Here is an 18,521-nt window from a genome sequence, read left to right as displayed (position 1 = left end):
TAAGATGTATTCCAAATGCCTACATGGAGAATAGGTCAATATGGTTGCTTATTTTCTCCATACCATCATCCACTTGGGGGACAATTTATAGGTATTAAGAGATAGTAACTTGATTCCTTTCTATATATGGGTGTGAGAAGTTTCAAATACAATTTAATATTTTTTTAAAGCGCCATGGAATAAATGGCGCTATAAAAATGTCTAATAATAAAAATAACATCTGGTTTGATTACCATAATAACAGCTTACATGCATCTTGGCATGCTTTCTACCAGTCTTTCACACTGCTTCTGGAGCAAAAATTTAAGCAGTTCTTCTTTGGTTGATGGCTTGTGACTATCCATCATCCTCTTGATTACATTCCAGAGGTTTTCAATGGGGTTCAGGTCTGGAGATTGGCCTGACCATGACAGAGTTTTGATGTGGTGGTCTCTTAATTTTTGCTAGAGCTGTATTTATTTTTCCTTTTATGTGTTCACAACCAAGTGATACATCCCTAGTGCCATGTCATGGGTGCCCTATTTCTACAACATATTCACTAAGATCTGATGCTATCTCTAGGGATATGCATATGCTGTTGTTATTAGCTAATTCACAAAAACAGATTGAAAATAAAGAATTGAAATCATAGTAACAAGTTCTCTATAATGTATTTTATTTATTTTTAAAAGTTTTGCAAGCAAAACACTGAACGCAACTCTAGAGATAAACTGTGCTAAGGTTCAAGATAAACTATAAGATGCGTTCGCAGTCCGGGGTCCACCGTGCAGAGATGGAACCTACTGCTGAGTAATGACGGATTATATGGCGGTACAATGTGGATACACACATGGGTTAACTTCACTCAGTGTGAAGGAAGCAAACCCTGTTGCGTCACAGGGCCGCGGTATCGCACCAAGAGCGCAAGCGAGGAGTCTCAGGACTCTATCCCAAGAAACATGGTTAGAGTACGTTCAGACCACTTGCGCTCGACACCGCAATGGGGTGTCAAAGTAACAGAAAATATAACTTAAAGCACAAGAGTGCGTGCTGTGCCGCTTTGGCGGACGCCACTAACCACCCAGACTTGGGATAGGAAAGCGCTCTATAAGCGCACGGCGCCACACTGGAGGTTACAGCAATAGACGCTGTATTGTGTGTCTTTATGTTGACAGCTTAGTCGCTAGACAGCAAGCATCCACCTTTTGCGAACAGTCATACACAAGGGAGGGGATTTTAAAGAATGACTTGCACTCATCAAGACACACACGATTCCAAATGTACACTAGCGGATGGCCGTGTGGCAATGCGAACCTTTTATAGCTGCAGCAAGAACAGGACCTTCCCAGAAGGACCAATGGGAGTCAGCCACAGTAGTTTATCTTGAACCTTAGCAGAGTTTATCTCTAGAGTTGTGTTCAGTGTTTTGCTTGCAAAACTTTTAAAAATAAATAAAAGGTATTATAGAGAACTTGTTACTATGATTTCAGTTCTTTATTTTCAATCTGTTTTTCTCAGTAAAAAGTGCATACTACCACACTTTATTATGTTTTAACCTTAACCGTGTTTATGCCCCCAAAATAAGCCCTAGTTAGAGTCAGAGTAGTTGTTAGGGGGATGCAAACTGGGCAATTTCCTAGTACCTCCACTCTGTTTGGGGACCACAGGATTTCTATTATGAGGTTAAGACTGCTTAACCCCTTTACCCCCGTCCCCCAAGGTGGTTTGCACGTTAATGACCAGGCCAATTTTTGCAATTCGGTCCAGTATCAGTTTATGAGGTAATAACTCTGGAACGCTTCAACGGTTTCCACTGATTCTGAGAATAAGTTTTCAACACATATTGTACTTCATTATCGTAGTAAAATGTCTTCAATATAGCTTGCATTTATTTGAGAAAAGAAAGGAAATTTTGGGAAAATGTGAAAAATATTTCAATTTTCAAACTATGAATTCTTATGCCCTTAAATTAGAGAGATATCACGCAAAATAGTTAATAAATAACATTTCCCACATGTCTACTTTACATCAGCACAATTTTGAACAAATTTTAATTCTTTAGAAAGTTTTAAGGGTTAAAAGTTGATCAGCGATTTCTCATTTTTCCAACAAAATTTACAAAACCACTTTTTTTAGGGACCACATTACATTTGAAATGACTTTGAGGGGCCTATATGGTCGAAAAAAGCTGAAAATGACACATCATTCTAAAAACTGTGCACCTCAAGGTGCTCAAAACCACATTTAAGATGTTTATTAACCCTTCAGGTACATCATAGGAATTTTTGGAATGTTAAAAAAAATGAACATTTAATTCTTTTTCACAAATATTTTCATTTAGACCCAAATATTTTTATTTTCACAATGGGAAAAGGAAAAATGGAGCACAAAGTTTTTTTGCAATTTGTCCTGAGCATTCTGATACCCCATATGTGGGGAAAAACTTCTGCTTTGGCGCACAGCAGAGCTTGGAAGGGAAGGAGCACCATTTGACTTTTTCAATGCATAATTTGCTGGAACAATTAGCAGACGCCATGTCGCGTTCGAAGAGTTCCCACAAGTGACACCATTTTGGAAATTAGACTTCTCAGGGATCTTATCTAGATGTGTGGTGAGCACATTGAGCCCCTAGATGCTTCTCAAATGTTTAAAATGTTGATCCGTGAAAATAAAAAAATAACATTTTGCCAACAAAAATGTTTTTAGCCCCAAATTTTGCATTTTCATAAGTGTAAGAGGAGAAATTGCACTATACAATTTGTAATGCAATTTTTCCTGAGTATGTAGATTCCCCATATTAGGGAGAAAACTAATGATTGGGCATACGGCATGGCTCAGAAGGAAAAGAGTGTCATTTGACTCTGAGCGCAAACTTTGCTGGAATCATGCCATATCTCATTTCGAGAGCCTCTGATGTGCCTACACAGTGAAAACCCTAACAAGTGACCCCATTTTGGAACCTAGACCCCACAAGGAATGTATTTAGATGTGTGTTGAGTAACTTGAGCCCACAGGTGCTTCATAGAAGTTTATAATGTTAAGCTGTGAAAATAAAAATCCCATTTTACCCACAAAAATTATATTTTAGCCCCAATTTTTTATTTTAACAAGGTTAAAAGGAGAAATTGCACCATGCAATTTGTTGTGCAATTTCTCCTGAGTATGCCGACACCCCCATATCTAAGGGAATACTACTTTTGAGGCACGATGCAGAGCTCAGAAGGGAAGAGGCACTATAATGGAGTTGAGATTTTGCTGGAAAGGTTTGAGGGTGCCATGTCATATTGGCAGAGCCCCTGAGGTGTCAGAACAACAGAAACCCCTCCATATGTGAACTAATTTTACAATCTACAACCTCCAATGAATTCATCTTGGGGTGCAGTGATCATATTTACACCGCATATGCCTCAAATATTTTTTTTACCACCGCAGAGCAGTGAAGAAAGAATAAATTACATTTTTACCACTAAAATGTTTTTTGAGCCCAAAGTTTTTTAATTTTTCTAAGGGTTAATAGGACATTTTTTAACAACAAACTGAGGTCCATTTTTTACTGAGTGCGCCAGTACCTTATATGTAATAGGGAAATATTTTTCAGGCATAGTTCACTGCTCAGAAGTGAAAGAGCATCTTACTATAGTGCAGATGTTACTGTTATGGTTTTTGGGCCACTGGTAGAGCCCCTTAATCATGATATACCATTATTAAGGCTTCTTAGCTGAAACATGTCAGCTATTCTATGGATACACTGTGGTTGCCATAATGTCAATTTAAATCTTTGGATTAATAAACCTGAAGTTTTAATTTTATACTTTACCTGTCATCGCTCGAGAAAAATTTTCTTCTTCTCTAAAGTTAAAGATGACACATGTCCTTTGTATTTTATGCAAACATTATTAATTATATAGTCATCATTTACATTTTAAAATTACAGAAAGGAAAATGGGCCAATGCAAAAGTTTCCCCTGGACATTTGTGTGCTCAAATAACTTTGACAAAGGTTTCAGATCTTAGGAAAAGTCAGGTGATGCATATTTTCCAGCTTTATAAAAACCCAGCCTCCTTTAACCTTATGCCAAAAGTAGCAGTCATGGGTTCTTCTAAGCAGCTGTCTAGCACTCTGAAAATGAAAATGGTGGAGGACCACAATGCAGGAAAAGGGTGTAAGATAGCAAAGCATTTTCAAGTTGCCCTTTCTTCAGTTCAAAATGCAATTAAGAAATGGCAGTTAACAGGAAAATTAGACATAAAGATAAGGTCTGGAAGACTATGCAAAATTTCAGTTAGAGCAGCTCGTAGGATTGCAAATCATAACCCTCGCTTCGCTGCAAAAGACATTCAGAAAAATTTAGCAGACTCTGGGGTTGTGGTGCATTGTTCTACTGTTCAGAGAAACCTGCACAAATATGGCCTTCATGGAAGAATCATCAGAAGAAAACCTCTCCTGAGTCCTCACCATAAAATTCAGAGTCAGAAGTATGCAAAAGAACATCCAAACAAGCCTCATGCATTTTGGAAACAAGTCATGTGGACTAATTGGGTTATAATGGAATTATTTGGCCACAATGATCAAAGGTATGTGTGAAGAAAAAAGGCACAACATTTCAGCAAAAGAACATCTTGCCAACAAATTGCTGATGCAAACAACACCATCTGTAAAAAAGCTGAACTTGAAAAAGGATGGTTTTACAAATGGATAACAATCCTAAGCACACATCAAAATCCACAATAGACTATTTCAAAAGGAGCAAGCTGAAGGTTTCACAATGTCCCTTATAGGCCCCTGATCTGTACATTATTGAAAAACTGGCTAGACCTCAAAATAGCAGTGTGTGAAAGGTGACCCAGGAATCTCATAAAACTCGACAGATTTTCCAAGAAATTATGGATAAAAATCCCTCAAACAAGAGCTGAAAGACTTGTGTCTGGCTACAAAAAGTGTTTACAAGCTGTGATACTTTGCAGGGAGGGTTTCAGCAACCATGCAGGGTACCCAAATGTTTGCAACAGCCCATTTTCGTTTTTGCAATTTTTACAATGTAAAAGAAAAAAATGTATATATTGTATATATTTTTTCCCAAGATAAATATATATACAGTATGACATAACATGAGTAAGGCTTCTTAGCTGAAACGCTAATATATAAATAAATATATATATATATATATATATATATATATATATATATATATATATATATATTTATAGGAAAAAATATTGGAACACCACATTAAATTAAGCACATTGGGTGCAAGGCCTCCCATGCAAAGAATCCCTTTCTTGCAGAACAATATAGAAAATAGAAAAAACAGGCAGCACTCCTATACTTATCAAAAATCAGAAGAACATTAATAGCTATGATGGCATGGCAGCGTTTCAGTTACAATGAACCTTTCTCAAGCGCCTTGAAACTATTTCATGTGACTGTTTGTGATAAAGAAGGAGAGGGGTGGAGTGCTACATCACATGAAATGATCTACACATTTAACTGAACTCAATCTAATTGACTTTTGAATGAGTTGATCCGCACTATTAGGAAAAGAAGCCAGTCAGTGTTCAGCATCTTTGGGAACTCCTTCATGATTGGAAAGTCATTCCTGGTAACTCCCTGATGTGGTTGTTTGAGAGAATGCCATGGGTGTGATTATCTGTCATTATAGAAAAAGGGGAGTACTTTGAGAAATCTAACGTATAACACATTTTGGTTTCTTTCACGTGTTTTACTTCTTTGTTTTGATATGGGTCCCTTCGTAGTTTTGCTGCCTTCAGTCTGTACCTGCAATGTTCACATTTCTATAAGAACAAGGAACATCACTGCATGAAAAGGTGTACATGTTCAAAAGTATTTCCCTATGGTGTGGGAGGTTTGTACTACCCTTTATCTTCAATACAATTTTTTTTCATTTGTAAAGAATAAGATCAATGTTTCTATTTTTAACATGTGCCCTAAAGCAGCAAAAAACTACAAATGAATTTGTCTTATTAATTAAGCTCACCTGTCTGTAGTTTTCATTATTTTTCTTCCTTTGAGAAAGTGCGGTAGAACTACATATAAATTCTGAGATTGTCAATCTACTAATAGCCATTGATCTGTTTAAAATGTATCGTTAAATATTCTTTGTCTATCAGAGCATGTCGGAAATTGTATATAAAGTTAAGAGGGTGGTAGTTGTAGTAATAGCAAAGAAGATCAGCAAAGAAGCAAAGAAGCAAAGTGTTAGCAAAGAAGATCAGCTCAATCCAGTTTGGGGATCACGCATGAGCGATAATGGTTCAGATCCAACTCTGTCTTTCAACCTTCTGTGCAAGCATCTGCACCATTATTAAGTTCCCTTTACTGGAGAAACACTGTGTATGCATTGAGTGCAGCTCTGTGGAAAATATCACACTGTTCCATTTAAGCTAGGTGCTGTGAAGATGAAAATGTCAAACCCTACAAATAAATAAGGCTGTTATGAATAGATATAAATAGATGTGTTGAGATTCAAATTTGTCAAATTGTGCAGATTTGACCAGGAAATTTTATTTGAAGCTCATTTATTCTGGAGAGATCACACAGCATAATAAATGTAAGATGTAGAGAAAAATACATCTCACTGCTCCCCTCTACTGCTCACATGTCCCTCATGCGATCCTTGGTTTCAATTTTTACTGCCACTATGCACTGAAACCCTGGGTATCTTCACTTTAGGCAGGGACATCTCACCATGACTAGGCCTGGACATCTGTGTGTTTACATAAGAACATACTATGCCTGGTCATAGGCAAAAGTGTCATAGCTCAGAGTGCCTAAAGTCGTAAGGCCATGGACAATGTGGGGGAGAATGAGCAGTGAAGGTTTTCAGAGAAGTGAACAGTAAGGTGAGTAATTTTTTTTGGTCTTTAATCTGTTGCTGGCCCTTTACAGTGCAGAAAAATAACAGCCATCCATCATTTTGGTGAATTCGCATGAAGCGAATTAAAATAAGTCAGCACTCTGGAGAATATGGTTTCAATTCCATTGAACTAAATTTTCTCAACTCTAGTGATGAGTGTATAAAAATACAGTATTAATTGTATATAGTCAGAGAGTAAACAAAAATTGTTTCCAGTGACTTATTAATTTCCCCATTTCTTCTATCTGAACTAGATCAACAAACATTTTTTACTATCATGTGTCTCTTTACAGTTTACTGCCTAACTTCCTTACTTTTAGACTACTTAAGTCCAATCAAACAGATAACCTCAATGAGAGCCATTTTGTTCCTAATGCCACCATGTCATAATGATTGTGGCAATGTTCCCATTAAACCAACACCTCTATGACAAACATAATACTTCATGAGAGTCACAATGACCCCTATGCTAATCATAATTTATTAATGACAGTCACAATGCCTCTATTGAAGCCACAATGACCCCTCGTGCCTATGCTAACTATAATGCCCACAAAACCAGTCATAAAGCCACCATCCCATCACAATGACCTTTAGATATGCCACAATGCACCCATAATAGCCACACTACACTTTCACAGTCACAATGCTCTCTTGGTATCCATAGTGCTCTATATGTGGCAAAAAACAATCAAACACATACATGTAGCAGGCATGATTCAAGTCAATTGCAGTGAATGACTTTTGCATAGACTTCAGTAAATTAGAGATAGGGAAGCAACTAGGACCTAATGGTCGAGACTAGAAAATAGCTTGTGCTTTTACTTTTTACATCTGGGGTTATTGATTTGCACAATTTGACATTCTAAATATGAGAATGGCTTTTTTGCTAAGATTTATCTTTTCTTTATTACTTATGTTGTCCTTTTCTTTTTGAGTTTAATAAAGCTGTTTTATTTTGCAGTTATTGTCATGAGAATCAGTGGAGATGTACAGACCATACCTGTCTTGTTGAGCCAGAATTGATTAACTTTATTAATAAAGGCGACTTTGGGTGAGAAAATGAAAAATTCATTTAATCAAAATTCTCCCTCTCTCATGTAAAATATATGAAAAAAGTGGAAATGGTGAATGTTTACAGTCATTATTTTTTGTCTTTGATATGTCTTTTAACAGCACTATCCTAGCACTCTACATAATTTAGCCAAAGTAAAACTTTCTCAGTAAAATCATTAACATAATATTTACCGGTCAGGAAGCTATAATCGATGACCTCTGAAATCATTATCAAAATACTAACTATATTTAACCCTGCTGTTCTGTTTAGATTTCACATACACTTGTACTGTTCCCGGTCATTTTTGACCGTCCTTATAAAATAATCATTTTTAGCTAATCTAAGTGGTTTTTTTAAACAGTTTTTGCACTATTATATTGCTTGTGAAGATGGTTGTTCAAATACCAGAAAAAAAAATAAATACAAAGCTTGTTTTATATTTTTTTTATATCCAAAAGGGAACATGGTATTTTTTCGATTTTTGTAAAAATTGATTATTTTTGCAGATAAAAAAAAAATCTTGATCTAAATGTTAACTATAAGTAATAATATCAAACATTATGTAGATATACTTTTTTCAAAGGCAAAAAAAAAAAAAAAAAAAGCTTTTTTCTCTATAAAATGGCAAAAAACGTTGTTTTTTATACACTTATACTGTTCCCGGTCATTTTTGACCGGACCTAACAAAGTTGTGATTTGTACCTAATTCAAGTGTTATTTGATTACCTGTTGCATTGTTTTACTGTATGTGAACATGGTTTTCAATAATCAGATGAAAAATTAAATCAAAAACTTTTATTTTTTGAATCAAATAAATTAACATTTTTTGCAATATTTGCTTCATATTGCACATAAAAACTTTTCTTTATTCTAAACTATATACAAACTTTTCAAAAAAAAAAAGGTTTTTTGTCAAAAACAAATGATAAATGCGATCAATGTATTACTTGCATTGATCACATGTATAATTTACATGACGCTTGCACAAGTATTTTGCACATTTGCAACACATAATATTAGATTTATGGTTACTGGACGTTGGACAGAATGAGCATCTTTTTCGCTTGCAGCTGGTTGCGATGGTGGAAACCCTAATGCTAACCCCCTATCATCCATTCTATCACAGCAGTGAGAATATGTACTCATAAGCAGACATTGAGTCTACACAACCCTAATGCTAACCCCCTATCATCCATTTTATCACAGCAGTGAGAATATTGAATAATTTTAGAATAAAAGAATAATTTATCTGTAACATACCTGTAAAAATGGGACTTCAGAGCTCTGACGTCTGAACCTCTGCTCACTCTGTGTTGTCTCCAGCTGAACTGAAACTCTACACTGCTATGTTATCTGTCAACAGATAAGATCAGAGCAGACACCACCCTGCAGCAGGAAAAAGCTCACAGTACAACACTTTAGGTGAATTCTGCTTAGGACAGCATTGCACAGTGTAATACTGTACAACCAGCAAACACATGGAAAATCAGAAAATCATGATTTACAATATGAAATGTTGACAACTGAATGGAACTAGATCTATATGAACAGCAGGGTAAATAAAAACCAGTGAAATAAATTGCGCATAGCTATACTGGAAGCGAATCCGTCGGCTGTATCGCAACTTGAAAATGTTGGTATGTGTAAATCTGTTCTTACCAAAAGTAGTCAGATACATTGATAAATAGTAGTAGATGCAATATATAGTTCAAAATGAGGTGATAGCACCTTTATTTTTGTCAAAAATTGTCTGGAGAGCTGAATAAAGGCCTATCGGTCATTTTTGACCGAACAGTACAAGTGTAAAAAAAATTGTACCAAATAAAGTAAACAAAAATTAAAAAAAAAAAAAATTCCCACAGAGAGTACCCCCCTAATGACGAAAAGTCAGGGAGCCTCAAGTCTCAGAATCACACGCTGAATTTTTGTAACATTATAGAATTTCAAAAACAGAACAGAACAGCAGGGTTAAACATTCATATACTGAAGGAGTAAATTTAATAAAAATAGCATTTTTTGCAAGTTATTTTAGTTTTTCATTTGACCAGTCTTTTGGTTGCATTTGGATGCAATTGTGAGTATGGTCTTCCTGTGTTAGCAAGAGCTTTAATTCAGTATCTCAATTTCCTCCAGCAATCAAAGCCTAATATGTTTTCTATGAAAAATTACCTAGAGTGAAATAGTGAGAGGTTCAGCATGTTAAGTAATACATTCTATCTACAGAATATTTGTTAGCATGATATAACATAAAGTAAACAAATAACATTTGTTTAATTACAGATGGAAAGCAGACAACTACAGTCAATTTTGGGGCATGACTTTAAGGGAAGGATTTGAATATCGCTTGGGTACTAAATCTCCATCTCCTTCGCTCCTCAGTATGAGTGAAATGACTGTAAGTTTAGGTGATAATAATAATAATTTTTATTTATATAGCGCCAACATAACACCATATGCTAAAAAGTTGATAAATGTATGATCTCTTGGAGCCCCAAGCCCTGATTGATAACTAGAACAGGGGTCCAAAGTCTGGGTTGCAGAAGAATTTATCTGGAGATGAGGTTATTTATTCACTCTACACTTCATTCCATTTTTGGATGATGGAGGTCACTGAGTACAAAGTTCGGCTACCTCCATCGTCCTATAGTGTGACCACTGTAGCCTTGAAGGTCCTCTGGAGAGGAGTGGTTGATATGTGTCCCAGAAGTGGAGTCCCCAACAAACAAGCCAGACATAATGTAAGATGAACATGATCAAAGAAAATGACTCCCAAATAACCTAAAATAGACAGGGTGATTTATGCTGCTGCATCTGAAAGCAGAAAATGATAGACAAATATGTTTATGTGATTTGGAGCTGGATTTCAGTGGATAAAACAGAGTAAATTCTGAAACGACTCAGTGAAAAGAAAGTCTTGACTCGCTCACACAAGCTGACTGGCACATTCTGTACACACTGATACTGGGGAAGCTGTCAATCAGCTTGTGAAGACAATTCTTTAAAACACGCTAAATAATCCTTTTTAAATATTCCAGAAATCCTTTAAACAAGGTACTGAATGAGAGAAGAATTGAATTTAATTGAATAATTCCAATATACAGTATTCTAATCAGATAACGTGACCAAGGCTATTTCCATTACGTTTATGAATGTTTGATCCTTCATACTAAGCATATATTTAACACATATTTTATAATTTGACACCAATATACATAATTTGTAAGTCAATGAAAAGAAAAATGCAATTAAATATTAATTGAACAATGAGTTTCGTAGCTATTTGAGAAAGATATTTGAGGCTTCTTTGATTTTATGGCATACAGAACATAAAATAACAAACTGTGAATCATAATTTGTTATTTCAGCAGCTTCACAATCATTATGTTGTCTAGAAAGTTACATAAAGATAATTACCCAAAGGCTTAACATATCTTTGAAAGTGAAATTAATAAATGTATAGATATTGGGAATTCAAAATGTTAAACTTTTATTTTGTTGTAAGTCCTCTTGGATGTACTATATTCTTTTTAGTTAACAAAAGGTAATTGTGACTGACAGTTCTAAATAGCCACCTCCATTCTTGTACAATACAGACTCTTAAGCCAACTGTATGAAAAATGCTAAAAAGACAATCTTAATACATGACTATAAATATCTAAGTCCAAACTTGGTGAACATGCTGCAGTTTTACACGCAGAGCGCAATCACTTATTCAGATTACTTAGATTTATTCTTTTTTATAAAGTACATGAAACAAAATTTTGTACAGTAGTGTTCAAAATAATAGCAGTCCAATATGACTAACCAGATTAATCAGAACAATTGTCAAACAATTTACCAGTTCGTGCAGTAGATTCTAAGAAAACCAAAGAGACTCGGCATTCATGATCTGTATGTTTTTGAGTCTGTGTATTAGACTAATTAATTGAAAGGGGCAAGTGTTCAAAATAATAGCAGGATGGCGTTCAATTAGTGAGGTCAGTTATTCTGTGAAGATACAGGTGAGAACCAGGTGCCACTTTTTAAGGGTGAAGCCAGGACAGTAAGTACATCCATTTCTCCTTGAAAGTCTGAAAAATATAGCTCTTTCGAGACATTGTTCAGAAGAACAGCATACTTTGATTAAAAAGTTGATTGGAGAGGGTAAACCTATAAAGAAGTGCAGACAATGATAGGCTGTTCAGCTAAAATGATCTCCAATGCTTTTTTTTTTTGTTTCAATATGTTTATTTGAAGTTTTTCATATCAGGATATAACAAACAATCCTCCATGCAAGGAAGTATGTAAATGATTGAAGTATACCATAATAGAAATATAGAGGTAACAGATAATCACGAGGAGGATCAGACACAAAAACCAAACAAAAAGGTCAAGACAAAAACAGACTAGGGGTAAAAACATCAGGGGAAATAGCGTCAATACAGTCCTCATAAATATGGGGGCATTCCAATGTATCATGTGGTATTTAGAATCGATAGCTGGGTGCGCACTGGTCCACATCCATACGCAAAACAGAGTTATTCGGGCACTGAATAGACATGTGAACACATACAGAGGTCCCGGACAACCTCCTTTCCACAAGAGCAGGTAAGATTACACAAAGTCCATTATAAATTTAAAACTTAAGGAGACAGTATAAGGGCCTGGCTTAGAGGAGCGCCGGGATCAAGGTTGAGCCATGGGTTCCAAATCTGAAAAAAAGCACTCCAGTCATCACTCCTGGTTGCCTGGATTCGTTCACATAGTAAGATCTCATTCATTCTGTCCCTTGCCATCGAAATGGACAATGACGGAGATCTCCATTTAGCAGCTATGTGAATTTTAGCTGCCATACAAAGGGTATTCACCAACCTCTGAAAACTCTTCGAGAACCCATGGTGTTTCTTGCCCAATAGAAATACTGTGGGGTCCATGGGTATTGGTTTGCCAAATAACTGGTCAATAATTAGTTTAACCTCTTGCCACAGATTCTCGGCAATTGGGCATTTCCACCATGTGTGGAGCATATCACCAGGGACATTACAGCCCCTAAAGCAGTTTTCAGAAATGTGTGGATACATGGCGTGCAGTTTTGTTGGGACATAGTATGCTCTATGTAACACTTTAAGTGATGTTTCAGTCAATGACGTCTGATGGCTGCCTTTAGACAGGACATCACTACATTTGTGCCAAGTCTCCACAGGCAGGACAAGCCCCAAATCATCCTCCCATTGTAGCATGTATTTTAGTTTCCCTGATGTGTGCAGGACATTCATCATAGAGTATATCAATGAGATTATCCCATTACCCATAGGGTCTCCAGAGCACTTTTGCTCAAAAGATCTCCAATGCTTTAAAATGGAAATCCAAACCAGAGAGACGTGGCAGAAAATTGAAAATTACCATTTGAATGGATGGAAGAATAGCCAATATGGCAAAGGGTCAGCCAATGATCAGCTCCAGGATGATCAAAGACAGTCTCAAGATACCTGTGAATACTGTGACAGTGTCAGGACTCTGAACATTTTGCATCTTTGGTCTCATGTGCACTGTGTCTTCCTGCTATAAAACTCCACCCCAGCCTTCAGTCTGTGCTAGAGTATTCTGCCTTGCATCCAGTTCCTGACCTCTGATTACTCCCTGGCTATACACCTGTTCCTGTTAACCTGTGTGGTGATCCTGCTACTCTGCTCTGAATTCCTGCTGCATACACAAGTTTCCAGTAATCCTCCTTCATCTGCTGCTCATGTTTACTTCCATCTGCACTTGCTGGACATGTAAGCTGTTGCTGCTTTGCAATAACCTGAGACTATTAACCAGGCCTCCCTGGTTGAACTAAGATATGATATGAACTGCCTAATAAGCATATCTATCTGTGTCTGGACTAAGACAAGGATTTATTCGTGTCAAGTATCCTCAAGAATAACTGTGCTTCATAGACTTTCTGCTTGATTCCTCTGAAGTTTCCTATAGACTGCTAAGCTGCGTTTATTATTTGCACCAAGTGTTGTGGACTTGAGTTTCTCTCTGCACCTGTTTGAATCACCGTTAGTGTTGAGCGATACTTTCCGATATCGGAAAGTATCGGTATCGGAAAGTATCGGCCGATACCGTCAAAATATCGGATCTAATCCGATACCGATACCCGATCCCAATGCAAGTCAATGGGACGAAAATATCGGAATTAAAATAAACCCTTTCTTTCCTTGTAGGTTAATTCTACATGAAGGAAAACAACTAAGAATAATGTAGGATGTATTGGGGGACGTGGCGGAGACATTAAAGGCACAGAGGTTTAGCCCAATGTAATAGAATAGCAGGATTTTGTTTTTTTTTATGACGTTCGGCGGTAGAAAGATTTTGACTATGTTAATTTTTTTTTTATTTTGTCAGATATTGATGTTTCACTACTTCCACGCCCTTCACCTTCTTTTTTACTTCTCCCACACTTTCTTCTTCATTATCCTCATCATCAGCTTCTTTGACATCAACTTCTTCACCTTATTCATCTTCTTCTTCATCTTCTACCTATTATTTTTTTGGTTACATTGTTCATATTCTTTTTATTTTACTATTATCTTCATCATATTCTACTTCTTCATCATATTCTTATTTGTGACAGGCATTCCCGTAGTTGTTATCTATAAAAGTTTGAAGATTACACCTTCCGTTCTGCCTGTCACAAAAGAGTTACATTTGTCCGCGTTCAGTTTGGCCTGCAGCATCAGGCTTTATCCAGGGGCACCACGAGGAGGAACGGACTCACCCCCATACACTGCTTAGTCTTCTTCTGCTTATAATTTAGATAATATTTTTTGCTCTGATATTTAGTGTTATGCTTAATGTTCTTCTGCTCTTTGTTCTGCAGCCTCTTGTTCTTCTGCTTCTCGGTCTTCCAGGTCGTCGTCGTCTCCAGGGTCGTCGTCTCCGGGGTCGTCGTCATCGGGGTGGTCTTCAGGGTCGTCTCCGGGGTCGTCATCATCACGGTGGTTGTCGTCTCTGGTGTCGTCGTCATCTTAGGGGTGGTCTTCCGGGTCATCGTGTTTAGTCTCTTGAACTTGGAAATGTAGCAGAAGATACAAGAAGGCTGAGAAAATGCCGAGAACCAGCTGATGGAACTGGAACTCGGATGGCTACCCGAAGGTCCAAGAGCCAATGGAACTACCGAGGACCAGCTGACGTTACTGGAACCCGGTTACTAAGCAGGAGGTACCCGTGCCTGAAAGCACTACCAAGGACCACCTGACGTTGGTGGAACTCGGATACCCAGAGGGAGGCACCTAAGCCAAAGGCTCTGCCCAGAACCAGCTGACGGTACTGGAACCAGGGTGGGGAGCAGAAGGTACAAGAGCAAAAGACACTGCCGAGAACCAGCTGACGGTGCTGGAACCCGGATGGGTAGCCGAAGGTCCAAGAGCCAATGGAACTACCGAGGACCAGCTGACGTTACTGGAAACCGGTTACTAAGCAGGAGGTACCCGTGCCTGAAAGCACTACCAAGGACCACCTGACGTTGGTGGAACTTGGATACCCAGAGGGAGGCACCTCAGCCAAAGGCTCTGCCCAGAACCAGCTGACGGTACTGGAACCAGGATGGGGAGCAGAAGGTACAAGAGCAAGTGTCTGCGTGGCTTTTGCAGGACACGATGCCGGCTGCACAGGAGGGGAACAGCTGGCGGTGCTGAACCCCACTGACACATTGGCTGGTGTTTTTCTCTGTGCAGCTAGCAGTACCGGGCCCCAACTGGCGGTGTTAGAGCCCGGGGTCAGCAGGAGGAGGAGATGGAGCAGAATGTAGGCCGAAGCCTGCACTGGCGGCAGCTTTGGGTCTGTTGTGCCTGCGTGGCAGTTGCAGGACACGTTGCAGGCTGCACAGCAGGGGAACAGCTGGCGGTGCTGAACCCCACTGACACATTGGCTGGTGTTTGGCTCTGTGCAGCTAGCAGTACCGGGCCCCAACTGGCGGTGTTGGAGCCCGGGCTCTGCAGGGGGAGCAGAGTGTAGGCCGAAGCCTACTTGAACCAATTTCAAAGGTAACCTTTAACCCCCCCTCAGGGGTTACAAAGTAGAAGAGCCACAGCTTATGCAGCAGTAGTGCTGCACAAGTCAAAGGTTGCTCTTTTAATTTTGCTCCTTGCACACGCTGAATGAAACACGTATAACATTTAGCCCTTTATACAGTCAAACTGTGTTGGAGGCGCGAGTTCCCTTTGTAATGAGACGCAGCACAGATGTCAAGAATCCCACCTTGGTGCTGGGTGCAGCCTCCTGAGCGTTGTTATTTGCTGTACAGGAGTCTGCGCTGTCGTGTTATCCCCCGGCCTAGCGCTGTTAGCGCTGCCCATCTTCTGACCTCATTTAATGTCGGCCGGTGCGGTTCGCGATGACCATGAATCCCAGCCCCGCAGTGTCTTAACATTGTTAAAACACTGCGGGGCTGGGATTCATGGCCTGGCGCAGCACATATGTTCGCCTCTCGCACTCGGGTCCTTACACCCTCTTCAGACTGTGCGGCGTCAGCTGATCCCTTATCGCATGCCACGGCCATGAAGCCGCACAGTCTGAAGAAGGCGGAAGGAGATGAGTGACAACAGGCGAAGATATGCACTGCTCATGCCCATCAATCACACCCTCACAGTCCCAATAAATAAGACACCGAGGGGCGTTGTGTGGGTCAGGGCGGCCGCAGAGGCGCAGGCAGCCAAACAATGATGCCAGAAGACGGGCAGCGCTACCAAGGGGGTTGCAGCATGTCATTACAAAGGAAAGTCACACCACCGTGACGGTTAAATGGTCACACAGAGGACACATTTTAGACGTGTTTTCAGTTCCACATGTGCAAGGAGAATACGTTTATGAGCCACCTTGCACACATGCAGCATTACCGCTGTACGAGGTGGCTGTAAAACATAGAAACACCTGGGGGAGGGGGGACAGGTTCCCTTCAATTTCAGTTCTTGTGTCTGCGTGGCTGTCGCAGGACACGTTGCCGGCTACACAGCAGGGGAACAGCTGGCGGTGCTGGACCCCACTGACACATTGGCTGGTGTTTTTCTCTGTGCAGCTAGCAGTACCGGGCCCCAACTGGCGGTGTTAGAGCCCAGGGTCAGCAGGAGGAGGAGCAGGAGGAGGAGCAAGGGGGAGGGGAGTGTAGGCCGAAGCCTGCACTGGCGGCAGCTTTGGGTCTGTTGTGCCTGCGTGGCGGTCGTCATGGCCGTGGCATGCTATTAGGGACCAGCTGACACCGAACAGTCTGAAGAAGCCATAGGGAGATGAGTGAGAGGTGGAGGTTCAGATATGCACTGCGCATGTCCATGGATCTCAGGCCCCCAGTGGGATTAAATCAGAAGACAGTACGAGGCGGGCTCTCGGCCAGCGCGGCCGCACAGGCGCAGCCAGCCTGACACCAAATGATGTCAGAAGACGGGCAGCGCAAAATGTGTGCATGGCCAAGGGCTAACCTAACAGCGCAGGCTCCGGGACTGATTCAAACAATGCTGAGGAGGCGGCGCACGGCGCCAAGGGGGTAAGAATGACGGCTGTGCTGCGTCACATCACAAAGGAAAGTTCCACCAACCGTACGGTATCACGGTAGGAGGGGGCACTTTTCATAAGTGTTAGGATCAGCATGTGCAAGGAGCACCACGAAAAGAGGCACTTTTTCCCTTTGCATCATTACTGCTGCACAAGGTGGCTCCTTCAGTAACAAACGCCTGGGGGGGGGCAGGTTCCCTTAAATTTAACTTGTTGTGCCTGCGTGGCGGTCGCAGTACACGTTGCCGGCTGCACAGCAGGGGAACAGCTGGCGGTGCTGAACCCCACTAACACATTGGCGAGGTGTTTGGCTCTGTGCGGACAGCACTTCTGGACGGCAACTAGCGGTGTTGGAGCCCAGGGACAGGTGGAGGAGGAGGAGGTGGAGGAGGTAGGAGGGATTGCCACACACACAGCAGGGGAACAGCTGATGTTACTGAACCCCAATAACAGAGGAGGGACTGTTGGGACTGTGCGTACAGCACTACCAGGCAACAACTAGCGGTTTTGGAGCCTAGGGACAGGGGGGGGAGGAGGTGGAGGAGATAGGAGGGATTGCCACACACACAGCAGGGGAACAGCTGACGTTACTGTACCCCAATAACAGAGGAGGGACTGTCGGGACTGTGCGTACAGCACTACCAGGTAACAACTAGCGGTGTTGGAGCCCAGGGACAGGTGGAGGTAGGAGGAGGTAGGAGGGATTGCCACACACACAGCAGGGGAACAGCTGACGTTACTGAACCCCAATAACAGAGGAGGGACTGTTGACTGTGCGTACAGCACTTCTGGACGGCAACTGGCGGTGTTGGAGCCCAGGGACAGGTGGAGGAGGAGGAGGTAGGAGGAGGTAGGAGGGATTGCCACACACACAGCAGGGGAACAGCTGACGTTACTGAACCCCAATAACAGAGGAGGGACTGTTGACTGTGCGTACAGCACTTCTGGACGGCAACTGGCGGTGTTGGAGCCCAGGGACAGGTGGAGGAGGAGGAGGTAGGAGGAGGTAGGAGGGATTGCCACACACACAGCAGGGGAACAGCTGACGTTACTGAACCCCAATAACAGAGGAGGGACTGTTGACTGTGCGTACAGCA

The 18,521-nt window shown here is 40.5% G+C and overlaps 1 protein-coding gene across 2 annotated transcripts in view; it reads left to right on the top strand.

Moving 5' to 3' along the window:
• The window catches only part of TINAG (tubulointerstitial nephritis antigen), a 284,737-nt gene that overhangs the window by 64,211 nt on the left and 202,005 nt on the right, over positions 1-18,521 (top strand). For both annotated transcript variants that reach the window (XM_077290017.1, XM_077290016.1), the window contains exons 3-4: positions 7,819-7,908; positions 10,192-10,306. In XM_077290017.1, coding sequence (XP_077146132.1) covers positions 7,819-7,908; positions 10,192-10,306 — 205 coding nt within the window. The remainder of the gene's footprint in view (positions 1-7,818; positions 7,909-10,191; positions 10,307-18,521) is intronic.

This window comes from Ranitomeya variabilis, chromosome 2, assembly GCF_051348905.1.
Source record: "Ranitomeya variabilis isolate aRanVar5 chromosome 2, aRanVar5.hap1, whole genome shotgun sequence".
Classification (NCBI taxonomy): domain Eukaryota; kingdom Metazoa; phylum Chordata; class Amphibia; order Anura; family Dendrobatidae; genus Ranitomeya; species Ranitomeya variabilis.
The sequence above is the reverse complement of the archived record's forward strand: the minus strand, read 5'-3'. Positions and strand labels throughout refer to the sequence as shown.